This window comes from Malaclemys terrapin, chromosome 1 (genome assembly GCF_027887155.1).
Source record: "Malaclemys terrapin pileata isolate rMalTer1 chromosome 1, rMalTer1.hap1, whole genome shotgun sequence".
NCBI classification, from domain to species: Eukaryota; Metazoa; Chordata; order Testudines; family Emydidae; genus Malaclemys; species Malaclemys terrapin.
Genome location: NC_071505.1, coordinates 314,048,208 through 314,071,911, shown reverse-complemented (window position 1 = coordinate 314,071,911; position 23,704 = coordinate 314,048,208). Strand labels below are relative to the sequence as shown.

The 23,704-nt window shown below is 40.4% G+C and overlaps 1 protein-coding gene across 1 annotated transcript in view; it reads left to right on the top strand.

Moving 5' to 3' along the window:
* RNF17 (ring finger protein 17) overlaps positions 1-23,704 on the top strand; it is a 228,577-nt gene that overhangs the window by 54,043 nt on the left and 150,830 nt on the right. The window contains exons 12-16 of the mRNA XM_054015507.1: positions 4,165-4,239; positions 8,518-8,807; positions 14,024-14,104; positions 16,066-16,227; positions 20,039-20,228. Of these exons, the coding sequence (XP_053871482.1) occupies positions 4,165-4,239; positions 8,518-8,807; positions 14,024-14,104; positions 16,066-16,227; positions 20,039-20,228 (798 nt within the window). The remainder of the gene's footprint in view (positions 1-4,164; positions 4,240-8,517; positions 8,808-14,023; positions 14,105-16,065; positions 16,228-20,038; positions 20,229-23,704) is intronic.

The following is a 23,704-nucleotide window of genomic DNA, read 5'->3' as shown; positions in this document are numbered from 1 at the left end:
GCTGTCAAGCGATTAAAAAAATTAATCGCCATTAATTGAACTGCTAAACAATAGTATAATACCATTATTTAAATATTTTTGGATGTTATCAATACATTTGAAAATGTAGAATTCAATTACAACACAGAATACAAAGAGTATGGTGCTTACTTTATATTTATTTTTGATTAAAAGTATTTGCACTGTAAAAAAACCAAAAGTAGTAATAATTTTCAGTTCACCTAATACAAGTACTGTAGTACAGTCTCTTTATCATGAAAGTTGAACTTACAAATTATAGAATTATGTACCAAAAAAACTGCATTCAAAAATAAAACAATCTAAAATTATAGAGCCTGCAAGTCCACACAGTCCTACTTCTTGTACAGCCAATCGCTCAGACAAACAAGTTTGTTTACATTTGCAGGAGATAATGCTGCTGCTTCTTGTTTACCATGTCACCTGAAAGTGAGAACAGGAATTCTGATAGCACTGTTGTAACTGGTGTCACAAGGTATTTACATGCCAGATGTGCTAAAGATTCATATATCCCTTCATGATTCAACCACCATTCCAGGGGACATGCATCCATGCTGACAACGGGTTCTGCTCAATAACAATCCAAAGCAGTGCGACCGACACATGTTTTTCATTATCTGCGTCAGATGCCACCAGCAGAAGGTTGATTTTCTTTTTTGGTTGTTCGGGTTCTGTAGTTTCCACATCAGAGTGTTGCTCTTTTAAGACTTTTGAAAGCATGTTCCACACCCTATTCCTCTCAGATTTTGGACAGCATTTCAGATTCCTAAACCTTGGATCGAGTGCTGTAGCTATCTTTAGAAATTTCACATTGACAAAATGCAAAGAAGGTACCAATCTGCAGTGACAGTGTTTTTAAAATGAACAACATGTTCCGGGTCATCATCCGAGACTGCTATAACATGAAATATGTGGGTAAAACAGAGCAGGGGACATACAATTCACCCGCAAGAAGTTCAGTCTCAAATTTAATTAACGCATTATTTTTTTAACAATCGTCATCAGCGTGGAAGCATTTTCCTCTGGAATGGTGGCCGAAACATGAAGAGGCATACAAATGTTTAGCATATCTGGCACGTAAATACCTTGCAATGCCTGCTACAAAAGTGCCATGCAAATACATGTTCTCACTTTCTGATGACATTGTAAATAAGAAGAGGGCAGCATTAACTCCTGTAAATGTAAACAAACTTGTTTGTCTTAGCAATTGGCTGAACAAGAAGTAGGACTGAATTGGACAACCCAGGGAATTACAGACCAGTCAGCTTAACTTCTGTACCCAGAAAGATAATGGAGCAAATAATTAAGCAATCAGTTTGCAAACATCTCGAACAGGGGTAGGCAACCTATGGCACGTGTGCTGAAGGCGGCACGCGAGCTGATTTTCACTGGAACTCACACTGCCCGGGTCCTGGCCGCCGGTCCGGGGGCTCTGCATTTTAATTTAATTTTAAATGAAGTTTCTTAAACATTTTTAAAATCTTATTTACTTAACTAAACTATTGTTGTATGTAATATATTATAGAAAGAGACCTTCTAAAAACATTAGAATGTACTACCGGCATGCAAAACCTTAAATTAGAGTGAATAAATGAAGACTCGGCACACCATTTCTGAAAGGTTGCTGACCCCTGATCTAGAAGATAATAAGGTGATAGGTAACAGTCAGCATGGATTTGTCAAAAACAACTTGTGTCAAACCAACCTGATAGCTTTCTTTGACAGGGTAACAAGCTTCGTGGATGGGGGAAGTGTTAGATGTGGTATATCTTGACTTTAGTAAAGCTTTTGATACTGTCTCGCATGACCTTCTCATAAACAAACTAGGGAAATGCAAGCTAGTTGGAACTACTATAAGGTGGGTGCAAAACTAGTTGGAAAACCGTTCCAGAGAGTAGTTATCCGTGGGTCACAGTCATGCTGGAAGGGCATAACGAGTGAGATCCAGCAGGGATCAGTTCTGGGTCCAGTTCTGTTCAATATCTTAATCAGTGATTTAGATAATGACATAGAGAGTACACTTATAAAGTTTGTGGATGATACCAAGTTGGGAGGGGTTTCAAGGGCTTTTGGGGATATTTTTAAAATTCAAAATGATCTGGACAAACTGGAGAAATGGTTTGAAGTAAATACAATGAAATTCAATAAGGACAAATGCAAAGTACTCCATTTAGGAAGGAACAATCAGTTGCATACATACAAAATGGGAAATGATTGCCTAGGAAGGAGTACTGCAAAAATGGATCTGGGGATCATAGTGGACCACAAGCTAAATATGAGTCAACAGTGCAACACTGTTGCAAAAAAAGTGAACATCATTCTGGGATGTATTATCAGAAGTGTAGTAAGCAAGACATGAGAAGTAATTCTTCTGCTCTACTCCACGCTGATTAGGCCTCATCTGGAGTATTGTGTCCAGTTCTAGGCACCACATTTCAGGAAGGATGTGGACAAATTGGAGAGAGTCTAGAGAAGAGCGACAAAAATGATTAAAGGTCTAGAAAACATGACCTGTGAGAGAAGATTGAAAAAAAATTGGTTTGTTTAGTCTGGAAAAGAGAAGACAGAGGGGACATACTTTTTCAAGTATGTAAAAGGTTGTTACAAGGAGGAGGAAGAAAAATTGTTTTTCTTAACTGCTGAGGCTAGGAGAAGAAGCAATGGGCTGGACATTAGATTGGACATTAGGAAAAACTTCCTAACTGTCAGGGTGGTTAAGCACTGGAATGAATTGCCTAGGGAGGTTGTGGAGTCTCCATCATTGGAGATTTTTAAGAGCAGGTTAGACAAACTCCTGTCCGAAATGGTCTAGATAATACCTGGTCCTGCCATGAGTGCAGGGGACTGGACTAGATGACCTATCTAGGTCCCTTCCAGTTCTAGGATTCTATGATTTGTAGGCTCTGAAGTTTTACAGTGTTTTGTTTTTGAGTGTGTTATGTAACAATGATGAAGAGATTGCACTACAGTACTTGTATGGGATTAATTGAAAAATACTATTTCTTTTGTTTATCATTTTTACAGTGCAAATATTTGTAATAAAAATAATATACACTTGTATTCCGTGTTGTAACTAAAATCAAATATATATGAAAATGTAGAAAAACAGCCAAAATATTTAATAAATTTCAATTGGTATTCCATTGTTTAACAGTGCGATAAAAACTGCGATTAATCACGATTAATTTTTAATCACTTTTTTGAGTTAATCGCATGAGTTAACTGCGATTAATCGACAGTCCTAATAAATAATAAAGTAGTAGTAATACACCGTATAAAAGTGAGTAACTTAAATTTTTTCCCAATCAAATGTCCACTCTTCTGCCCCTAGTGTATGCTGGGCTCCCACAAGGGCTGCTCAAGATGAAATCTCAGTGGCCCCTGACCATGAATTTTCTAACAGAAATGAAAGCAAATAATACACAAGTCCAACTTTAAAGCTGGTACAGCTTCAGAGCCGCAGTCCTGACTGTAGAATCTTTATTTGGGTGCTGCTGTCCCTCTCTTGATCAACAAAATAGTCAGAAATCTTTATTTACAGTTCTGTTAGTCTACTTCTTGCTATATGATAGGAAACAGATTTTGAGAGCTCTGAGACTGGCCAGAAAATTAAATATAAAAGAACTTTGAGATTTTTTTCCCCTGAATTAATTTGTCCATCTTGATTTGGCAGGAGGTGGAAATAGAGGCTTCGTTTTGATGTAAGCCAGAAACAAAAAGATTAAGTACTTGCGTTTTGAGTATACTTTAGTTCCTGAGGATTGTTATTAGAAAATATAATTTATATTTTCACTACCCTAAGGATTATTTGTGGAACAGTGTGAGGCATTGATGTAGAAACTCACTAAATAGATGCAGAAGTAGTGAAGGAATGCTGGGAAATCAGATTATACCACATAATATATTTGGTAAAGATAAATGAGCAGCAAAGTCTACCAATAGAGAGCTATCATCAGTGTGTTAGTCATTGGTAATTTTCTTGAATAAAAGTGGAGAAATGGAAATGGAAAACTGAATTGACCTGTTTCTTCACATTGCTTCAGACCCTATAGGACTTCACTAATTAGTTAATATAATATTTGTGAATTGTCAGACTGATTTAAACCTTTGGGTGACCTCCCTGATATCATTCTTCTTTTACTCTAGATTTCTCATGAACTGTGATGAAATTACCTCTATGTTCAAAAATATAGGGAAGATTGAATTGGAAATACCTACGAAGTAAGTGTTTTCTTTTTTTAATAAAAAAAACTAATGCAGTGATTTATGCAATTTTCTTACCACTGAGCAATTTACAAACACCTATAGCAAAGGTCTACATGTATGCTTACTGATTTTAAAGCTAGAATGTACAGTTGTAGCAAGAGATCTTAAAGTCAATATTTCAGTCTGGTTTGATTCAGATGAGAAACAGGACTTCAGTATAGGTTAAAACTACTTATTGGAGGATTGAGTACCATTGGGTATATTGGTATAAGGTGCCTTTACCAGTGGGATTTCTTTATGCTTAACATTATACCAACCTCAAGTGACAGAAAGTGGTGGAATAATTGGGATGTCAGTACTTCCAATAAATGAAAAGTACTCTACAAATGGGTTTACATTTACTCAAAGTTAATAGCAAATACTAAAATACTCAGTAATACAACTTTTGAGGATAAACTCTGATTATGAGGTAACAGAAAAATCAATATAGATTAAATATAAATGACACATTTTCTTATTGGAAAACAGCTACTGTTTCTGTTTCATTGAGCCTCTTTGCTTTCACTTGCTCAAACAGGTTTTGATAAATTACTGTAAATTATGATGATTTATAGTATATCAAATTGATGGACTGTTTGTAGTGGAGTGCCACAGGTGCCAGTATTCAGATCATCACTGCCTTCATTAATAGTCTGAAAAAGGGGGCATAGAGCATTCTAACATGTAGATAATGTTTGGGAAATGTTGCAAACTCCAGTGAGGAGAGAGAAACTCTACAGAGGGACCTAGAGAGGCTAGGAATGTAAGGCCATATCATCGTACCAAACTATCCATTGAAATCAGTGAATAGTTTTGTTTAAAAACTGATGGCATATTATGCCCATAGGTAGGGAAAACAAACTTAGATTCAACCTGGAAAAATTCAATACACCAAGGAAAAACCCTGATATGCTTGGAGATAGAAACTTGAAGAGTAGTGATGTTAATAGACATGGAGGATGAATGTATATAGCAAAGTATATATGGCTTTACTCTGGGGGCATTCTGCACCAAAAAAATAACTTTTGTGCACAGTATTTTAAAATTCTGCAAAATTCTGCATATTTTGTCAAAATAACACCACATAATCATGCCAGTTTCAAATATTTTGGTAATTTATTTCAAAATACTTGTCAGCAAGTATGTCTGTAACAATACAGACACATACACAATTTTCCCCAGGAGTAGAGAGTTAAATAAACCCCTATGACAACCCAGTTCCTGTTTCTCTGCCGCCAGAGCCTAGCCGGGGAGCCAGACACCCACAACCCATGCCCCTCAGAGCCCAGCCACCACCCCCCCCAGCCAATACACCCGCATCCCCTTCCCCCCCAGACTCAGCCACCAGGTCCCCCATTGCACAGATATCCACAGTTCCCTCCGAGCCCAACCATGCCCCCCTAGCCCAGACACGCCCCCCCTCCAAAGCCCAGGGATCCAGAATGAGAAAAAGGCTGATGCTCGGTCCCAGGCTTGGATGGAGTTTCCTGCATACCACCCTCTCCTTCCCTCAAGGCATGCTGGGAACTGCTGCTGCCAGGAACCTTCTAGCTCCCTCTCCCTCCCCCCTCTTCTATGTGCGAGCTGGGTTCTGTTGGGTCCAGTGGCCTCTAGTAGCAGCTAGCAGCACTGCAGCCCATTTCTTGTCGGGGCGGGGAAGGAAATTCTGCGTGGACAACCCCCTGCTCAAAGCAGAACCAACACCAACTAAATCAGTAGTAGGATTCAGACTCAGTTTACTCATCTGAATCCTACTACTCCCCCACCCATAGGAGGAGGACAGGGTACTAAAAGGTAAGGATCTTGTCCCTACCCTCCACAAGCACAAGGCCTATCAGCAAAATCCCAGGCTTTGTGGGAACCATTCTTTTTAATTGCAATAGAATCCAGCCACAAGTTGTGACAAAATTAACATTCCTACTAAATACTACCACAGATTATGAAATCCTATTCCTGTTTAACCTAACTGGGCCTCCAAGATGCTTCAAAGCAGGGGAAAAACCCATCAGACCTATGCTAATATGGCCCCAATGGAAAGAAAAATTATTTCTTGACCGCAAAATAGGTGATTGGTCAGACCTGCAGCTTCTGCAAGACACAGCTATGAAACTACTGTTACAGGGAGAGGGAGTAGGGCTGCTGAAATAGAGCAAAAAAAAAAAAAAAAAAGGCTCCATGTATCCTGGGCTAGGGGTTAAATTTGTGAAGGAGGCGAGTGAGGGACCAATTAGCTCTCTTCCCCTCCCCCCCAGCTGGCCAGTGAGTGGATAAAGCATTCGTAGGGGGAGTGGCCACCCTTGTGACCCCAGTGAGTGCTCTACTTCCTCTTTCTACTTGGGCTGTCCCAGTTACTGCCTGTCCTATCAAGTTTTCCACTTGTTGAGGTGAGTGGGTTTTGTTCCTGGCACCTCAACACCAGAAAGATGATGGAGGGAGTTCAAAGAAAAGCAACAGTGATTAAGGAAGGAATTAGCTTTTGAGGAAATATTAAAAAGAATCAAATGTGTACTAGTATAGGTTGAGCATGTGTGTTGGTGTGAAAGTGGATGAGGAGAAAATGTTTGAAGGGTGTAAACAGCACGTAGAAGGAAGAATGATTTGGGTATCACAGCAGGAATAAATGGATGAACTAAAGAAAAGAAAAATGTTTGAATGTTGGGAAAATTCCATCAGTCCAGGTCCCTTGTCCTACCCAGTTATCCCAGGAGTATTGGGTCTTACCTACACTAGGAATTTGACTGTATTCCAGCCAGCTTTGATACATAACTAGTGCAGACACCAAGTATAAACCATGAAAACTACAATTTGCACAGGTGAAACTTTACTTCTGCTTGAAATCAAGATAATGTGCTTATGTGTAAAATGTGGTTTTCCTTTTCCATACTTCTATGCGGTGCAGTTATATGAGCCATTGATTGCAGGAATTGGGACAAAGTCCTAGTGGAGACAAGGCAAAATGAAGAATAATTTCTTAAGGAAAATGGTAGCAACCCTATTTCTAAGATATTTATAACTAGATTGGGCAGACCTCTCAAATATATGTTCTAGGAAAAATCTTCTACTGATGTAGAGTTGGACTAAATAATCTATTATTTTTCTTCCATGTGTTTAATACACCTCTACCCTGATATAACGCGACCCGATTTAACACGAATTCGGACATAACACGATAAAGCAGTGCTCTGGGGGGGGGGGGGGCTGCACACTCCGGCGGATCAAGGCAAGTTCAATATAATGCGGTTTCACCTATAACACGGTAAGATTTTTTTGTCTCCTGAGAACAGCGTTATATCAGGTTAGAAGTGTATGTATTACTAGGTTTGGCAGAATTAGATTTATAATTTTGACAGGTAATATCAATACTTATTTTTAAGCATTGTTTTAGATTTTTTTATTTAAATTTTCCACAGTTACAGGAAATTACAAGGGTATGTCAGAAATAGGGACGGGTCAAACAATTTAATGACAGTAAACACTGAGATTTTAAAAAGTTTAAAGCTTCATGACTGTTAAAACACAAATTGACAACATCACATTTCAAAATATACAAAGTAAATATTCTTAAATAAAACTCCAATAAGTTCTCAAGCAGCATTGTAAATTTCAGTTATTATCAATGGAAATATTTTTTCCTAGGTTTGTGTGTATGGTGAAACTGACATTTGCCACATTTAACCATAAAAATAGAATCTTTCTAAGCCTTTGAATTACTATTATTCTGAGCATTTTAGGAAAGAACATTGTGAACATAAACTCTTCACTGCTAGAGTCAACAGTGAGGAAAAATAAGTATAACTTACCTTTCTGAGGATAGCGGGGATCTTCTGCAGGGGATAGAGATTTTAGGGTCTGTTCCAGTCTGAAGAGCTATTGATCTTGGGGACATTCTGCTACATAAAGCCTAGATCTATCTTTCACAGTTTTGGGGGGAGTAAGACTGTGTTGAGCATATTAGGATTTGTTTGTTTTGGATCAGTGGTTGGCATGAGGAGGATTTCCTCCCTGTTTTTGTCTTAAGAAAGTTATTGCTCCATTGCTTTACATTGTTTTGAACCTTTAATGGATGTTAAGGATATCTTGAACTTTTGGAAGATTGCTTTTTATGTTTTTGTTTAAATAAAAAAATTTTTTGGTTCTTGAGACTAAGTCCCTGTATTTTATCATGGAATCATGATTGCTTAAAATAAAAATTCTGCTTTACGGTACCCTTCTGTGAAATGAAATCTGAATAAGTTAATATATTTCTCCAAATAGATGTTGCCCTGGAGATGATGGACAAAGCATTCTCATGGTCAGTAATCAGGGAGAAGTATCAAACTGTGACACTTATTTGTCGGTAGAAAAGAATAAATTTACAACACTTGTCAGAGGTAATGAAGCAGAGACTCTTATACAGCAAGAACTTGATGTGCATACAGAAGTGAAAAATGTCCAACTTTACCAATTAATTACAACACCCTCTCAAAAAAGTATTCTGACTTTACCCCAAACGATGTCTGGTCCTGATGTCATAATTGAAGAAATCATGGAAGATGACCAGGAAAGTGAGTTGCTTAATGTTTGTTAATTTGAACATATGACTATAATATCTTTTAAATTAGTGTGTTTATCAAGACTAGCCCTTTTAGCACTCAGTTTGCTTCATATTTTGTTGTTGCTTTTTCTGTAGCTGAAATTTTTCCATTCAAGGTTCTGATCAGTATGGGTTCCTGGTCTTGATAGTTTCCATTGACCACTTGAGTCATCTCCTTTTAGAGTCTGGGTCATTGGTTTTTGGAGATTCGTCCTCCTGGCCTTTTCCCCCAGGTTTATTCTGGGCCTTCATACAGGCCAGTGTCTCGCTTTAACCAGTATCCGATTTAAGTCTCTCAGGTGATTGATTGCAGATGTGTATTCCACTTAAGTGTGCACATGCTCTGTGCACTGAAGCCAGGGAACTTTGCCTCACGGTATTTGTAGGGGTGGCGCTCGAGTCCTCTGGTCCATAGCTCCTCCCATGGTTATTTAAGGGCAGTACCATCCCCAACACCCCTCAGTTCCTTTTCAGTGCCCATGGCTTGAGTCGGAGTTTTCTGTGTGGTATTTCACTGCATGCTTTCTGTGGGATGGTGTTCTGGGATTTTGCTGTATATAGTTCTAGTAGTATCTTTAGGTTTAGTTAGTAGTTAAGTAGATTGGGATGCTTTCACCAGGTTTTAGGCACCCCACATAACAGGCAGTGTTTATCTCTAATAGTGACCCCCATATTTGGAGCTTCTTGTGCATGGGGGAGGGTCATATTAAGGAAAGGTTCTCTATCTGTAAGTTGTTCAAAAAAAGAACGCAGGTGGCAAGAGATTTGCACCTTATGGAGCATGCCACGAGACCTGGTTCAGCACCGGGGACCTCCACAGATCATCTGGTCCCAGAGAGACCTTCTGAGCTGGCATGAAATGTTGTTTGAGGCCCAAAGTTGTATTTCTCTCTTAGGAAGAAGAGGGATTATTCTTCTTTTGGTCCTCTGAGGAAAAGGTCTCAGAAGATGGACCAGAGCCTATTCCATGCCTCTGAGAGAGTCCTCCTCTTTTTCTAAGAGGAGTGCAGACTGGTACCGTGATTACTCGAGCACACAAGATAGAGCTAGACCATCTAACCACTCTCTGGTGGGGTGGCTTCTGCGTTGCCATCGGATGACATCCAGGGTTCGGTGAGGTTGAAGACATTTTCTCCCTCATCATTGCTTTTGAGCACAGCTCCCAAAAGTTTTTGAGCACTCCTGTGGATCGCCATTGGTACCAAGTTTGGCACCACTCCTGCAGTAGGCGTAGGAGTGTGTACTGACCGCAATTGCCGTTACCTTGTCTTCTGTGGCCTCCTTGGAATCCTTGGGACATTCTTTGATAGGCAAGGTCCTGGTCCTCAGTCCAGGGCAAAGTCTCCAATCCTGTCTGTAGTGTCCCCTTTTGAGCCACCTACGTTGCAGAAAGAGACTGGGGTTGCGCTCTCTGAAATAGTTCAGCCTGAACTGTGCTTGCAGGGGCAAGTGTTCCCGCAAGAGGCTCCATTGGCCCTGCTCCCTTCCTCTTCCTCCTCACTGGATGATTCTGTGGTGCCAGATTTTTCTTCTCCTGTGCTTAAGAATTTTAAGTCTTATCAGGATCTCCTGAGATGGATGGCTACAGCCTTGGACGTTCAGGCTGAGTTTGTTCAGGAGACTACCCATACATTGGTGGACATCCTCCAGCTGTCAGCCCCAGTGAGAGTAGCTGTCCCTATAAAAGAAGTGATTTTGAAACTTACAAAAACTCAGTGGCATACGCCAGCTTCTTAACCATCCACAGCAAAGTGTACTAATAGACAGTATTATGTCTCTGTGCAGGGTTTCGAGTGCCTCTACATACATCCAATCTCTAATTCTCTAGGTATGGTGTTAGAAAATGTCAGATTATGGCAGGGGAGATAAGAGTCCATGCTTAAGGACAGAGTATACGAGGCTAGATTTGATGGGGAGAAAAAAATTATTCAACCTTGTTTACAAATACGCATTGTGAATCAGCAGGCACTGTTGTCTAAATATCACTTTAAATGGGAAGCTATGTCCAGATTTACTGACAACTTGTCAGAATCCTCCAGGGAAGAGTTTAAGGGTGTTCTAGTGGAAGGCCATCTAGTAGCCAAGACATTGTTGCAGTCAGCACTCGGCATGGCAGATACAATTGATGCCACAATACTGGGAAAAGTAACTGCAGCCTTGTGGCAGCAGAACTTCGGCATAACCCCTGAGGTTCAACAGAGCATAAAGGATTTACCTTTGGATGGATGGGTTTTATTTTCTGGGAAAACCTGAGAAAATACTACATTCTTTTAAGGACTCCCATGGTAGATTGCGTTCACTGGGAGTTTATTCCCCAGCCATAAAGAGATGTCATTATGGAGGTCGTCAACAAAAGCAGCAATACTGCCTGCAGTGATGCTTCCAGCAATTATCCTGCTGCGCTAGGCAGCAAGACGTCTACAGGAAAGGAAATAAGTCTCAGAGGAGGGGGCCTTCTCAGTCCATTATTAACCAGCCAACCCGTCCTCTGCCAGCTTCGAGCATGCAGTCATTTTGACTTGTGTATTGAGAGCAGCATTCCAGTCATGGAGTTCCTGACGCCATCTCCAGAGTTTGGAGTTGGGCTTGTCTTGCTTCTCAGTGCTTGGGAAACAATAACCGTGGACAAATTGGTGCTAAGCACTGTGGGAGCGGGTTAAGCCATCCAATTTCTGTCCATTTTCCCCCATCCCACCTTCCTACCCTGTCCCTTTTCAGGGATTCCTTTCATGAGGTACCGCTCCTTCAGTAGGTTCACACTTTGTGTGCTTTGGCAGCTATAGAGGAGGTTCCCCTGCAGAATCGGGGGAAGGGATTCTATTCCTGGTATTTCCTGAACCCCCAAGTCCTAGAATGCGGTGAGATCTATCCTTGATCTCTGCAGTCTCAACAAGTACTTCAAATACTCAAGTTTCTGAACCATTGTGTTTCATCACATTGACTTTTTGTTTCCTGTGCAGATTGCCTGGAGGGTCGGCCAGTCTCTCTCATACACTATTTCCAGTTGGATAACTGTCTGCATTATGTCGTTCATAGATTAGCTCATATCACTCCTCCACAGAGGCTTCGGGATCATTTGACGAGAACCCAAGCAATGTTGATCACGTTCCTCAGTGATGTTTCAATATTGGATATTTGCAGGGTTGCTACATGGTCTTCTCTATATACTTCCACTAAGTACTATGCTATTATGGCTGAGTCTAGATCAGATGCAAACTATGGGAAGGGAAGGTGGTTCTGCAGTTGTTCTTTAAGTAGATTCCAAGCCCTACCTCCTATGGCTTGTGAGTCACCTGAGTAGAATACACCTTTGCAACCAGTCAAAGAAAAACAACGAGGAGTCTGCGGCACTTGAGACTAACAAATTTATTTGGGTATAATCTTTTGTGGGCTAAAACCCACTTCGTCAGATGCATGGAGTGAAAAATACAGTGTGTGTGTGTGTATATATGTATGTGTGTATATATACACACACACACAGCACATGAAAAGATGGAAGTTGCCTTACCAAGTGTGGGGGGGGGGTCAGTAATTTTCCCTCTGATATTTACCCCTTCTTCCCATCTGTTGGGAATGGGCCACATCTACCCTAATTGAATTCGCCTCATTAGCACTGACCCCCTACTTGGTAAGGCAACTCCCATCTTTTCATGTGCTCTGTGTGTGTGTGTGTGTATGTATGTATGTATGTGTGTATGTATGTATGTGTGTATATATGTATGTGTGTATATATGTATGTGTATATATACTTGCTTACTGTATTTTTCACTCCATGCATCTGATGAAGTGGGTTTTAGCCCACAAAAGCTTATGCCCAAATAAATTTGTTAGCTTCTAAGGTGCCACAAGGACTCCTTGTTGTTTTTGCTGATACAGACTAACATGGCTACCACTCTGAAACCTGTCAAAGAAAAAAGTTACCTACCTGTACTGTAACTGTTCTTTTGAGATGTGGCTGCAGACTTGTTATTCCATGGCCTTCCATCCCCTCTCCATCAGAGTCTCAAATATTGACCTTCAATGAGAAGGAACTGAGGGGAATCTGGTGTTGCTGCTTTTAAATTGTCATGTGGAAGGGATATGGGCCAGAGGGTGTGAGCACCATCCTTACTGGTCTTGGAAGGCAAAGTTCTTTGCTGCATTGGACCCACATACACACCTGAATGGCATACGTGTCTGCACCCAAATCTCGAAGAACAACAAGTAGCTAACAATCTCTTCCTATGTGAACCATATGTTGACTTGTTGAAAGCCTCCTGCTGCTGGTTCCAGGTTTCTGTTAACTGTTCTGTACTAAGATGTGTAGGACAGATTTTCCTACTTTGGCACGATTCCTGAAGCTGTCTAGTTATTTTCAGATTCTTATTCTTCCTCTTGCCTTCTCTCAAGTTTCCTTATTCTAAAGCTGAACAGGAAGATATGGAAAAGATGGTCGTTGATTTTTCTTTGATTTTTCTTATAACTGTTGTATATCCTGTAGCATATTTCACTTAAGCTATTACCACAACATAATTAACCTTTGAACTCTGTAAATATTTTCGCTGTTCCTGTGCTCACACTGATTGCACCCATTTTATTTACAAGCCCTTTTGGGAAGGGGATTGCAATCCCTTCCTTTGATTGGGTGCTCAAGCCTTTTAACTCACAACTGCTTGTTTTCCTAAGGTCAGAGTTAGTGTACTGTTTACTCCATACATCAGAGTAATTGTCACCACTAAACAATTACATATGTCTTTATTTATGAAATAATTTGATAGTGGAAGATGTTGGTAAGTACACTTTACTGAGAGATGCTTTTGCCATGTCTTTAGAATCCAATTGCAGTCTCGTGGACCCAGCAGCAAAGTGTCTTGTTCCCAAATAGCTTAGTCTGAGAATAATTATGTGAGCAATAATGTACCACATGGGGATGGTGGTGGTTATATCTGATAACTGTATGACTCCAGAACATGGATGTATGATACCAAACCTAAGTGGTATAAACTTCATAATGAATTCAGATGTCTAAAATAACATCTTCAACAAATATAGCAGCTTTGACAAAAACAGTTTCTGTAACCAGTCCTACTGATCCTGTGGTGTTATACAGTATCCTTGCACATTCAGACTAGTGCATTCTTAGCTAGTAATTATTCCACTATTTCCATCAGTTATATCTAATTATATTAAACTCCTTTTTTTTAAAAGCACATGCCACAGAATATCTTAAAGATACACATAAGAAAAATCTTTCCCAGAAAAAGGTTATACCTTTTGGACAAAGCGCAGGTAAGTCTCTCTCCTCTGGTAAACAGTTTCCTTGATATTCTTTAAAGTATATGTCATATTTAATCAGTATTCTTGATGTTTGTTGATAAACTGGAATGGACAAAGATCCTAATGTTGGAAAAATGAGATTGTGATTTTTAGGGGTGGTGGTCTTTATTTCGTAGTCCAAAAATCTCATTCTCTGAAGTCTGAATAATGATTTTTCAGGGTTTTAAGCAAGTAATCTATTTCAACCCATTGAGAGAAGAGGATGATCAGGACCGCTGTTCTTTTCCCAATGTAAGAATCCTTGTCCATTCTAGTTCACAATCTTTTAGACTAAAAATTTGTGTGTAGTTTGTGTACAGAATAATATTTTATACATTAACAATGTACTTAAAAGGCAAATCACTTTCTAACCGGTTGCACAAACAAGTCACTGCTGTCTTGGTTTACTTAAATTGTGGTTCTTCGAGTGCTTGCTCGTGTCTATTCTATGTTAGATGTGTGCATACTGCGTTCACCATTGCCAGAGATTTTTCCCTTAGTGGTATCCGCCCGGCTGGCTCTAGCGCCTATGAAAAGGACTATACTTAAGCATAATCATGTATAGGCAGAGTATGACATGTTTAACCTTTTTAAATGCTGTCAACCTTCCTAATCACCTAGGGTAAGTTGATTTTTCAAAAGCGAATGGTGTGTAAACCAATATAGTGCTTTTTTTCTAACTTTGTGTATATTTCCAGTGCTTTGGATGTTGTTTATAGCTTTCTCAAGCTGCAGCAGAGTGAAAGTGGACCAGAGTTGTTTTGGTTTCCCCTGCTAATGCAAAATTTGTAGGCAACAGTAACAAGAATCAGATCATCTTCACTAAGCTGCTGTTTCCAAAGCTAGAGCAGCAGTAAAGGAAGGCATTAGAATTATTAGTTAGAAGGCTTAATATTTATCAGACACCACCCAAATGGAAGCTACAAAAATGTCCAAGGATATCACACTGCTAGAGATTCCAGTGCTCTCCACTTTCTCAGTAGCTTGTAGGGTATTTGGCTCCCTGTGTCAGTGTTGCCCTTGAACAATGAGGGCCCCTCTTCTTAGTTCAGGCCTCTGTTTGAATTTTTTGTAAAGCGAGTATCTATCTCTGATTTAAAATCGGGTATCTAGCTCAGTTTGAGCAAGCAGATGTGAGTGAATGAGTGTGAATTGGTATGACAGAGATTTTGAGGAAAGAAGTAATTTAGATTGTAAATTCTTTGGTGCGGGGACCTTTTTATGTGTTTATACAGCACCTAGCACAGCGGAGCCCTGATTCGTGATTGGAGCCTGTACATGTTAGCACAGTACTAGTAATAAATCCTAGAAAGAGAAAATATAGGGGGAAAAGTAGAGAACAGTGTAGGGAAAAAAAGATAAATGGAATCCAAGTGTGAAAGAGGGGTGAAAAGAGGAAACACACAGAAAATGACAGGAAAAGACGTACTATGATCCAAGAGGGAAAACAAGCTATAGCAAAGGCAAGAGAAACAGTAATAAGTTATAATAAACATATTAAAACATTTTTGACAGTCTATTACAATGAAATATTCTACAGAATACTACAACTATTTTATAGAAGTGACACGGTGAAACAATTATTTTTCACTCTTTGTAGTAGGTTTAGTCCTCAGGCTAATAGATGTCAGGTAAGTCTTTCAAACCCTGTTTATAGACATATGTAGTTTGTCTTCATGACTAACTCAGATATGTTTCTTCAGAGCACTGTTTAGAAGAGCACATCATCAAGGGGGTGATCATAGTAGTTAGCTTACCACTCTTTCATACTATCTGCTGATAACTTTAAAAACTTGTACTGTTGAAAAGTGTCATTGTGCCTGATCAGTATGCAATACAACAATAAAATTTGCCTAGGTGTGAATGTTTTATGTGCATCAGTGGGATATCAATAGATGTTTCATGTGTACTGTTTTCTGAACTGTTCTACACAGGTTCTCCAGAATTAGTTTTTGTCAGCCACGTAATAAACCCATGCCATTTCTATATTCGGAGATATTCACAGAGGAAAACAGCAATTTTTTTGGAAAAAAAGATGAATCACTTTTGTAGTAGTAAGAGTTCATACCTTAGTCCTTCAGACATTTTGGAACTAGGTAACTCAAATAATTTTCAAATACTTTAGTTAATTTACAATTCCATATTACAATATCTGTTTACAGTTTTACAGTTTTTATTCTCTATTAGTAGAATATGTTCAGCTAGTAAAATATCCTGTAACATTCTGGAGTGAATGTTCCTCTGGAGAGTCACTATTGAGCTGTGAGAGAAACCGAACACATTTTTCACCTGTTATATAAAGTTAAGCACTCAGATATATATTAAGTCACCTAAATGATAGTGGCCTGATCTTCAGAAGGTCTGGAGCACCCACACGTCTCTTGACTTGAGCAGGAGTTGCGTGCTTTGCACACCTGAAAATCCTGACACTTTTAGGTCACTGGCTATTGATTTAGCATCTGAATATAGCCATTAACTGGTGTGACTTTATTTTGTAATATATTGACTGAAAATAGATTGGGCCTGATTCATTCATTTTAGTGTATAAACCAACGTGTACTCTCATGGGAGCAATCTTCCTTTCTTATGGTTACCTGAGTCTGGAACTGTTGCAGCAGTCAAAATAACCTATTACTAGATATATACCTTGTCCACATGTGATAGATGTTGACCACATCACTTAATGCACTTCAGGAGAGTTCTTTTATTGAATGGTGATTAGCGCAGTATAAGAACCAGAATAGATTAACGAGTAACTGGGATTTTATAATCTAGCAATTCAGTATTTTGCTTCCTAAAATTTGCAAAAACAAAGTTAAGTTTGGTGGCTGATGTGAAGTCTGGCTCAATTACCGAGTGAAGGATTATGTGGCAGTGAAGAACATATTGGATCTCTTAACTGCTAATTTCCAGACATTCTAAAGTTTGGGTTTTTAAAGCTGTAGAATTTTTATAAAGGAAACAATATAGTTGTTGGGTTTTATCTGGACTTTAACTTTATAAAAAGAAACTTGTTTGCAACCTAATTCAGATTCTTTTTCAAGTGATGGTCTCTATGTGTATTCCACACATGGGTACAGTACACATACGCTCCATGCTCCTGAGATTGGAGATTTGTAACAAGGTGTGTCCATTGGTCCATGCCAGCACAGGTTTTTTTCTTCGTGGTGCTAACTGAGGGCACCTTATTACTGCCACATGGCCTGAATCAGAATCTTCTGTGTTCATAGATACCTTCATGCTTCTTTTAGCAAACCTGTTAATAAATTGTAAATAGTTCTTAGTATGGTATTTTTTTAGTCTTTGATATAGTTCGGATAGTCTAATTCCCCCCGTCTAAGGGAATTTTCCCTATGGACAAGGACTATACCCAGGGTTTAAGAATTGTATATACCTGGCCCCACTCCTTCTCAGTGAGCGACAAACACCAATGCTGCTTTTACTGCCTCAGCAAGGCTCACAAATCTGCTAAGTGTAGCATCTGTCACTCTTTCCTCCCTGAACACATGAGGGATAAGAGCTTCAACTAAAGAAGCATCTCATAGAGAGGGCCATGAGACCACAGTCAGATTCGAGCTGGGGAGAGCCCCCCGTATACTGGACTCAGTCGATGGCTCCCATCCAAACAGGAACTCAGGAGTCGAGGTTTCGATTGTTAAGCCCAACGAACTGCTTCCCAGGGCTTCTCATAAGAGCAAAGGGCACTCTCACAAGCACATGGATAGGTGGTGTCGTTGTGGTCTTCAAAATCTGCTTCCAAAAGAGAGGATTCCTCCCGGACTCCACCCAAGTTGGGTGAGTCTTTGCATGTAGGTCCTAAGAATTTAGTCTCGCTTAAATCTCATCAACATGAGAGCATGGTTCAAAGATGTACGGCTCCACAAGTACTGACTCTAGTGCCGATGCGTAAAACAAACCTACCAGCACAGTCTAAGAAGTCCAGGCTTGACACTGCATCAGTACTGGATGGCTCCTGGAAGGGACCATTAGATCCAACAGTCCTAACTAGAGGAACACACCTGTGCTCTGGGAAGGTCCAAAACCTTCATCTCCCCAAAAGACATCTTCACATATCCCTGTCTTCAATTCTTACTTCTTTCAAGTCCATCCTTATTCAGAGATATCCAGACACTGGAGGATGAATCTGCCGGAAGAGGACATGACTTTTCCCCTATACCTTCTGTGATCAGGAGCATCCATCTGCCAGTACCGATGGCTCTGCATTTGAGCAAGAACCTGCCTTCTCGTTGGCTGAGTTGGAAGTTCCAGACAAACCATTGTCTCAATGTACGTGAGTTAGTCCAGACAGACTCTAGAACAGTGGTAGGCAACCCGTGGGCCGCACGCGGATCGTTTGTTTACATTTGCATGGCTGCGCGCAGCTCCCAGTGGCCACTGTTCGCCATTACCAGCCAGTGGGAGCTGTGGGAAGTGGCAGCCAGCACGTCCCTCCGGCCCGCGCCACTTCCTGAAGCTTCCATTGTCCTGGAACGGCAAACTGCAGCCACTGGGAGCTGCGGGCAGCCATGCAAATGTAAACAAATTGTCTGGTGGCCTGCCAGCGGATTACCCTGATGGTACACGTGCTGCCCACCACTGCTCTAGAAGTATAGAAGACCTGGGTTCTATCTACCCAAATATAACTATCCATGTACCCAGTGCCTTGGGGTCCCCCTGACTGGTTGACTCTTTCTGCTGGTGTTACTGGCATTCTTGGGATCCCTATACTAAGCACCCCACATTTATACACAAACTGCTCTCTAGCGGGCAGTCTTAGCAGGTAGTTCTCCAGAGACTACAAGTGAAAGATATACAACTCTCTCTGAACGACATCTTGGCTCAGTGGGGAAAGCCATCTTGGGATCTCTTTGCCTCAGAGACAAACAAGAAGTTAAATCTGTACTGCTCCAGAGCATCATTAGGTCAGGGCTCCAGTGGCGATGCCCTTCTGCTTCCCTGGATGGACCATGTGAGGTATGCCTTTCCTCCCATTCCCCTATTACCTCAAGCTTCTCAGAAGATTATCAGGACAGGGCCCGGGTCATTCTCATTACACCCAATTGACCCAAACAGTTCTGATTTCTGGACCCCCTCTAAATGTCAGTCTGTTCTCCTTCCCAGAGACGATCTCCTGAGTTAACTGCAAAATCAGACATTCCAACCTAGACCCCCTTCATCTTACAGCCTGGTATTTGGATAGAACTCAGACCTGGAGCACTCATGTTGAGAGGCTGTTCAAAGTATTCTCAAACACAGCAGAAATGTCTCCACCAGAAAATGCTACCTAGCTAAGTGGAGGTGTTTCTCTACCTGGATGTTACAGGAGAGATGTTAGTCCACACTGCCCGTTGTACTCTGTTATCCCCATGCGCAAAAAACTGTGCAGGCACAGACTAGTGGATACTGCTTGCTACAAATTTCCTATCTCAGGCACAGGGAACACGTGTATCCATGCATGGAATACAGAGAATGGACGACATATCTTGAAGAACCTCCAGTTATAGGTAAGTAACCTCCATTTTCCATGTTTTGTTATGATCCCTGATAGATATAAAAGGGAAACTAGAAATACAAAATGGGAAAGACTCCTTTCTAAGCAATCACTGCAGAAAAGGATCTGATGGTTATAGTGGATCTCGGATTAAATGAACCAATGATTAAATACTATGGCTGAAAAAAAGGGAATATTCCTCTGAGATATATTAGCAGGAGTGTTGTAAGCAAGACATGAAAAGTAATTCTTCCACTCTGCTCAGCACTGATAAGGCCTGAACTAGCTATATGGTAAAATGTAAACCATGGAGGAATATACTAAAATGTAATGACAGTTGCTTCTAAACTAAGATATTTAAGTCATGGATTTAGTTGGTTTAAAATTGTAGTGTTTTTTTTTTAATCTTTATTTAGGTGCAAGAATCTTTATCAACAGTAAAGAAAATGGAATGTGGTGCCGTGGAACTATCACTGAGTTGATTCCTCTGGAAAGTAAAAATAAGGGAAAACACTGTGGTCCAACAAAATACAAAATTTATGATGTTGCAGCGATGCAAGTATTCATGGAAGACTTTGGGAATTCTGAAGTTTTAGTTGGTTCAGGGTATGATTATCTTCTAACTACATCTATGTCTTTGTGGATAAAAATAGTCTCTTGTTCCAAACTGTGGCATTTCAGCTGTTGGTTTCTGATGGGAATATGTATTATGAAAGTCCAATAAAACTACCTTTTCACAAATTGTTAACTAAATACACAAATGACTGCTGTGTGACTTGCGTACAGCCGCATGCAGAAAAATATTATATAAAATACATTTCCTCAGAGGTTAATGTATATCTAAGTTACTGTACAAGACACGAATGTTTAAAATTGCAGACCTAGAAAATCCAGTGTCTGAACAAGATACATTTCTATGTTGCCACCTCTTGCAACTTTATTGCAAATATCGTGATAATTGGTGTCTTTCTAAAAGCACTCACTCCTGTAATCATGACTACATGAGAATCTTGGCTTTCATTTTAAAAAAAAAATGGTTTCTAGCCCTCATGGTTACAGTGAGAAGTTTGAAAATGTGATGAAGTGCATCCTTATGGGTCAAATCAAAAGGTAAATAAAAGGAACCTAAAATGTAGTCTGGGCTTTTTCTTTTTCTTTTCTTTTTTTTTTTTTTTTAAAGATTTGTAAACCAGTCTAATGGTTTTGAGGGGTTGATTCTTGGTTTTTAAACATTTGTAGTTTGCAATACTGCATTTCTCACAATTGTAACAATAAATGTGTCACTAACAGGCTAGATAGCGAAATTGTGGTTTTACAGGTCTTAAGAATGAATTGGGAAAACTAAAGTGATGCTGAAGCTTCTTACACTGCTTTTTCTAATGGCATCAAACCTCGGAAAGCATATGGCTCTGTCATGAGCATATATTCTATCTACTTTTTTATACTTGTGCCAATGAAGCCAAATTGAATTTTGCTTGTTTGATTTTTGTCAATGTATTAAGATGACCCCCCAATATTAAAAAAATGACTATTTTCCCTAGTCTCTGAACTGTTCTTGAGGGAGAGTGCTTAGCAGGGGTCAGAACAAACATACTTCTTTATACTGATCATCAAATGAAAACTTATTTTAAGAAATAATATTCTAGTCTGGGAGCATAACGTAAAATATTATTCCATGGGCATGTTAGTGATAGAAAGATATGGGGAAGGTGTCATTTGATTTGTAAAAAAATCTACAGAATCCGAATTTCAGTGGTGTCATCCTGCCCAGTTCCTCTAGTGGGGATAATTGTGTTGTTGGAAATGGGTCAAGTTGGGCATCATTCAAAAGCCCTTTTTCCCATTAACACAATGATGCCAAACCTAGAACAATTATGTGGGTACATATTCAAGAAAATGTTTTAAAATCAACTTTTTAAAAATTATATTTTAACATAGGTTGCATTGCTTACAAAAACACAAAAAGATATTGATCTTTGGTAATCCTAAGGAAGTTGGCCTTGGTATGTAGGACTGAGAACATTTATTAATCAGTTGTCATCAGTGTTTCAGTTTAGGGCACCATTGCTAGACACGTTATCACACTGATCCTCGTCCATGCATATCTCTGTACAAAGCAGGTCAAACATTTGCAGGGTGGTGAGCATTTGATCTTTGCACACAACTATTGACTAACTAAAGGATTGATTTGGGAGCAAATGGTATTTCACACATAACTGGTGTGATCAGTCCATCCTCCAAGACCTATCCATGCCAGTTAGGGGTGTGTTGTTTTGGATGTGTTCAATCATCCTGGAGCAATTCTGTTCCCCAGCAACCATAGGTGCCGACTCCGTAGGTGCTCTGGCCCCAGAGCACCCACGGAAAAAAATTGGTGGGTGCTGAGCACCCACCAGCAGCTCCCTGTGGCCCTGCCCTGCCCCCCTGCTTCAACTCGCCTCCACTGCGAGCGCGCCACCGCGTCCTGCTTCTCCTCCCTCCCAGCCCTTGCGCCATAGGGCAGGGAGGGAGGGGGGGAGGAGGGGGGAATGCCCCGCGCTGGAGGAAGAGGCAGGGCTGGGGTGAGGATTTGGGGAAGGGATCCAATGGGGCAGGGAGGGGGCGGAGTTAGGGCGGAGACTTTGGGGATGGGGTTGGAATGGGGGCGGGGGCAGGGAGGAGGTGGAGTCAGGTGGGTATGGGCACCCACCGGCGCTGGAGAAAGTTGGCGCCGCTGCCAGCAGCAGGCATAAAAATGGAGTCTTGCCGAAGGCTTGGGTAGCATCTCCTATAGAGCACTAGAACAAATGTATCCAGAGTTTAATAGCGCCTCTGTCTGTGCCATTGATGGCATGCAAGATAATTTTAGTTTGTCTTCTCATGCGAACTACAAAAAAACCACTTAATGTGAGGCAGCAACTTCATTATACTATGTGACAAGATAATTCTTTGAGCAATTCTTTGCATACTGGAGCATGTTTCCTGGAAGGTATATGGTTAACTTGTCCTTCATGCGAGTCCTTCATGTGACAGTAGTTTTTTCACTGTAACTTTACTGAAGTTTGTAGAGTCAATGATTTTATGTTGGACAGGTGCAGTACCATGGAGTTTTTTCTTTGTGATATTTTAATTGATTCCTCTGTAAACGTGTCAAATGCTAGGTCATAATAAGTCCAGTATTTTCTCTATAGTTTATAATTAAGTGTTGAGACAAATTTTGGAAGGTGTTAAGAGTTTCTGGTTTGTTGCGTGCTTGTACCTCAGCCACACTATCTACGATTGCTACACTGAAAGGCCTGTACTGGTCATGTTGTCAGCAGGTGCTGGCTTAGGAAGACTATGCAAGATATTTGTTGGTTTGCTTTTCTCCCGGCGCACAGGCATTGTTCCAGTGCATTCAAACATTGATCATGGTACGATGGAGAACTCATATTTCCCAAAGTCTCACATATATCAGCATCACGCTGAGATCTGAAGACAATGAGGAGATGAGCGAACAATGGCCTGTCTGTGATTAGCTGTGTAATAGTCCCTTCCACCTTCATGCTGACTTTCTTCTTTGCATCTGAGCACATTTTAGTCTTTTCTTGGGTGGAGCCCATAGATTGACAGAGCCTTGGATAATTCTTTGGGTTTTGAAAGCTTCATACAAGTCATGACCCAATGTATCCATTCGACTGACACTTTTTTAGCTATCTCATCACTGAAGACTACTTTCATTGTGATATTAATGAGCTCCAGTCTGTCATATGCTGATGGGTTCCCAGTGCGACTAAGCTCATCCTGTAGCTTTAAAATTGCCCCTTGGCATTTAACAGCACCTAATTAGTCTACGCGGTGCTTGGTTACTTCTGGGGAAGTCATCCCATTTGTGCTTAATGTTTAGTTTGAAATTCAATGGAGTTCTGGGATTGTCAGGAAATACTGGGAAAGATCATTTGGATGCTGTGTGATGCCATCAACCCTCCCCCCCAATGACTTGGATTGTTCTGTTTTTGTATTTTAGAGCTTCGTCTGTGCCAAGTGCACATAGGGGATGTCAAGGCTGTATCCCCACTTTGAACTTTAGGGTACAAATGTAGGGGCCTGCATGAAAACTTCTA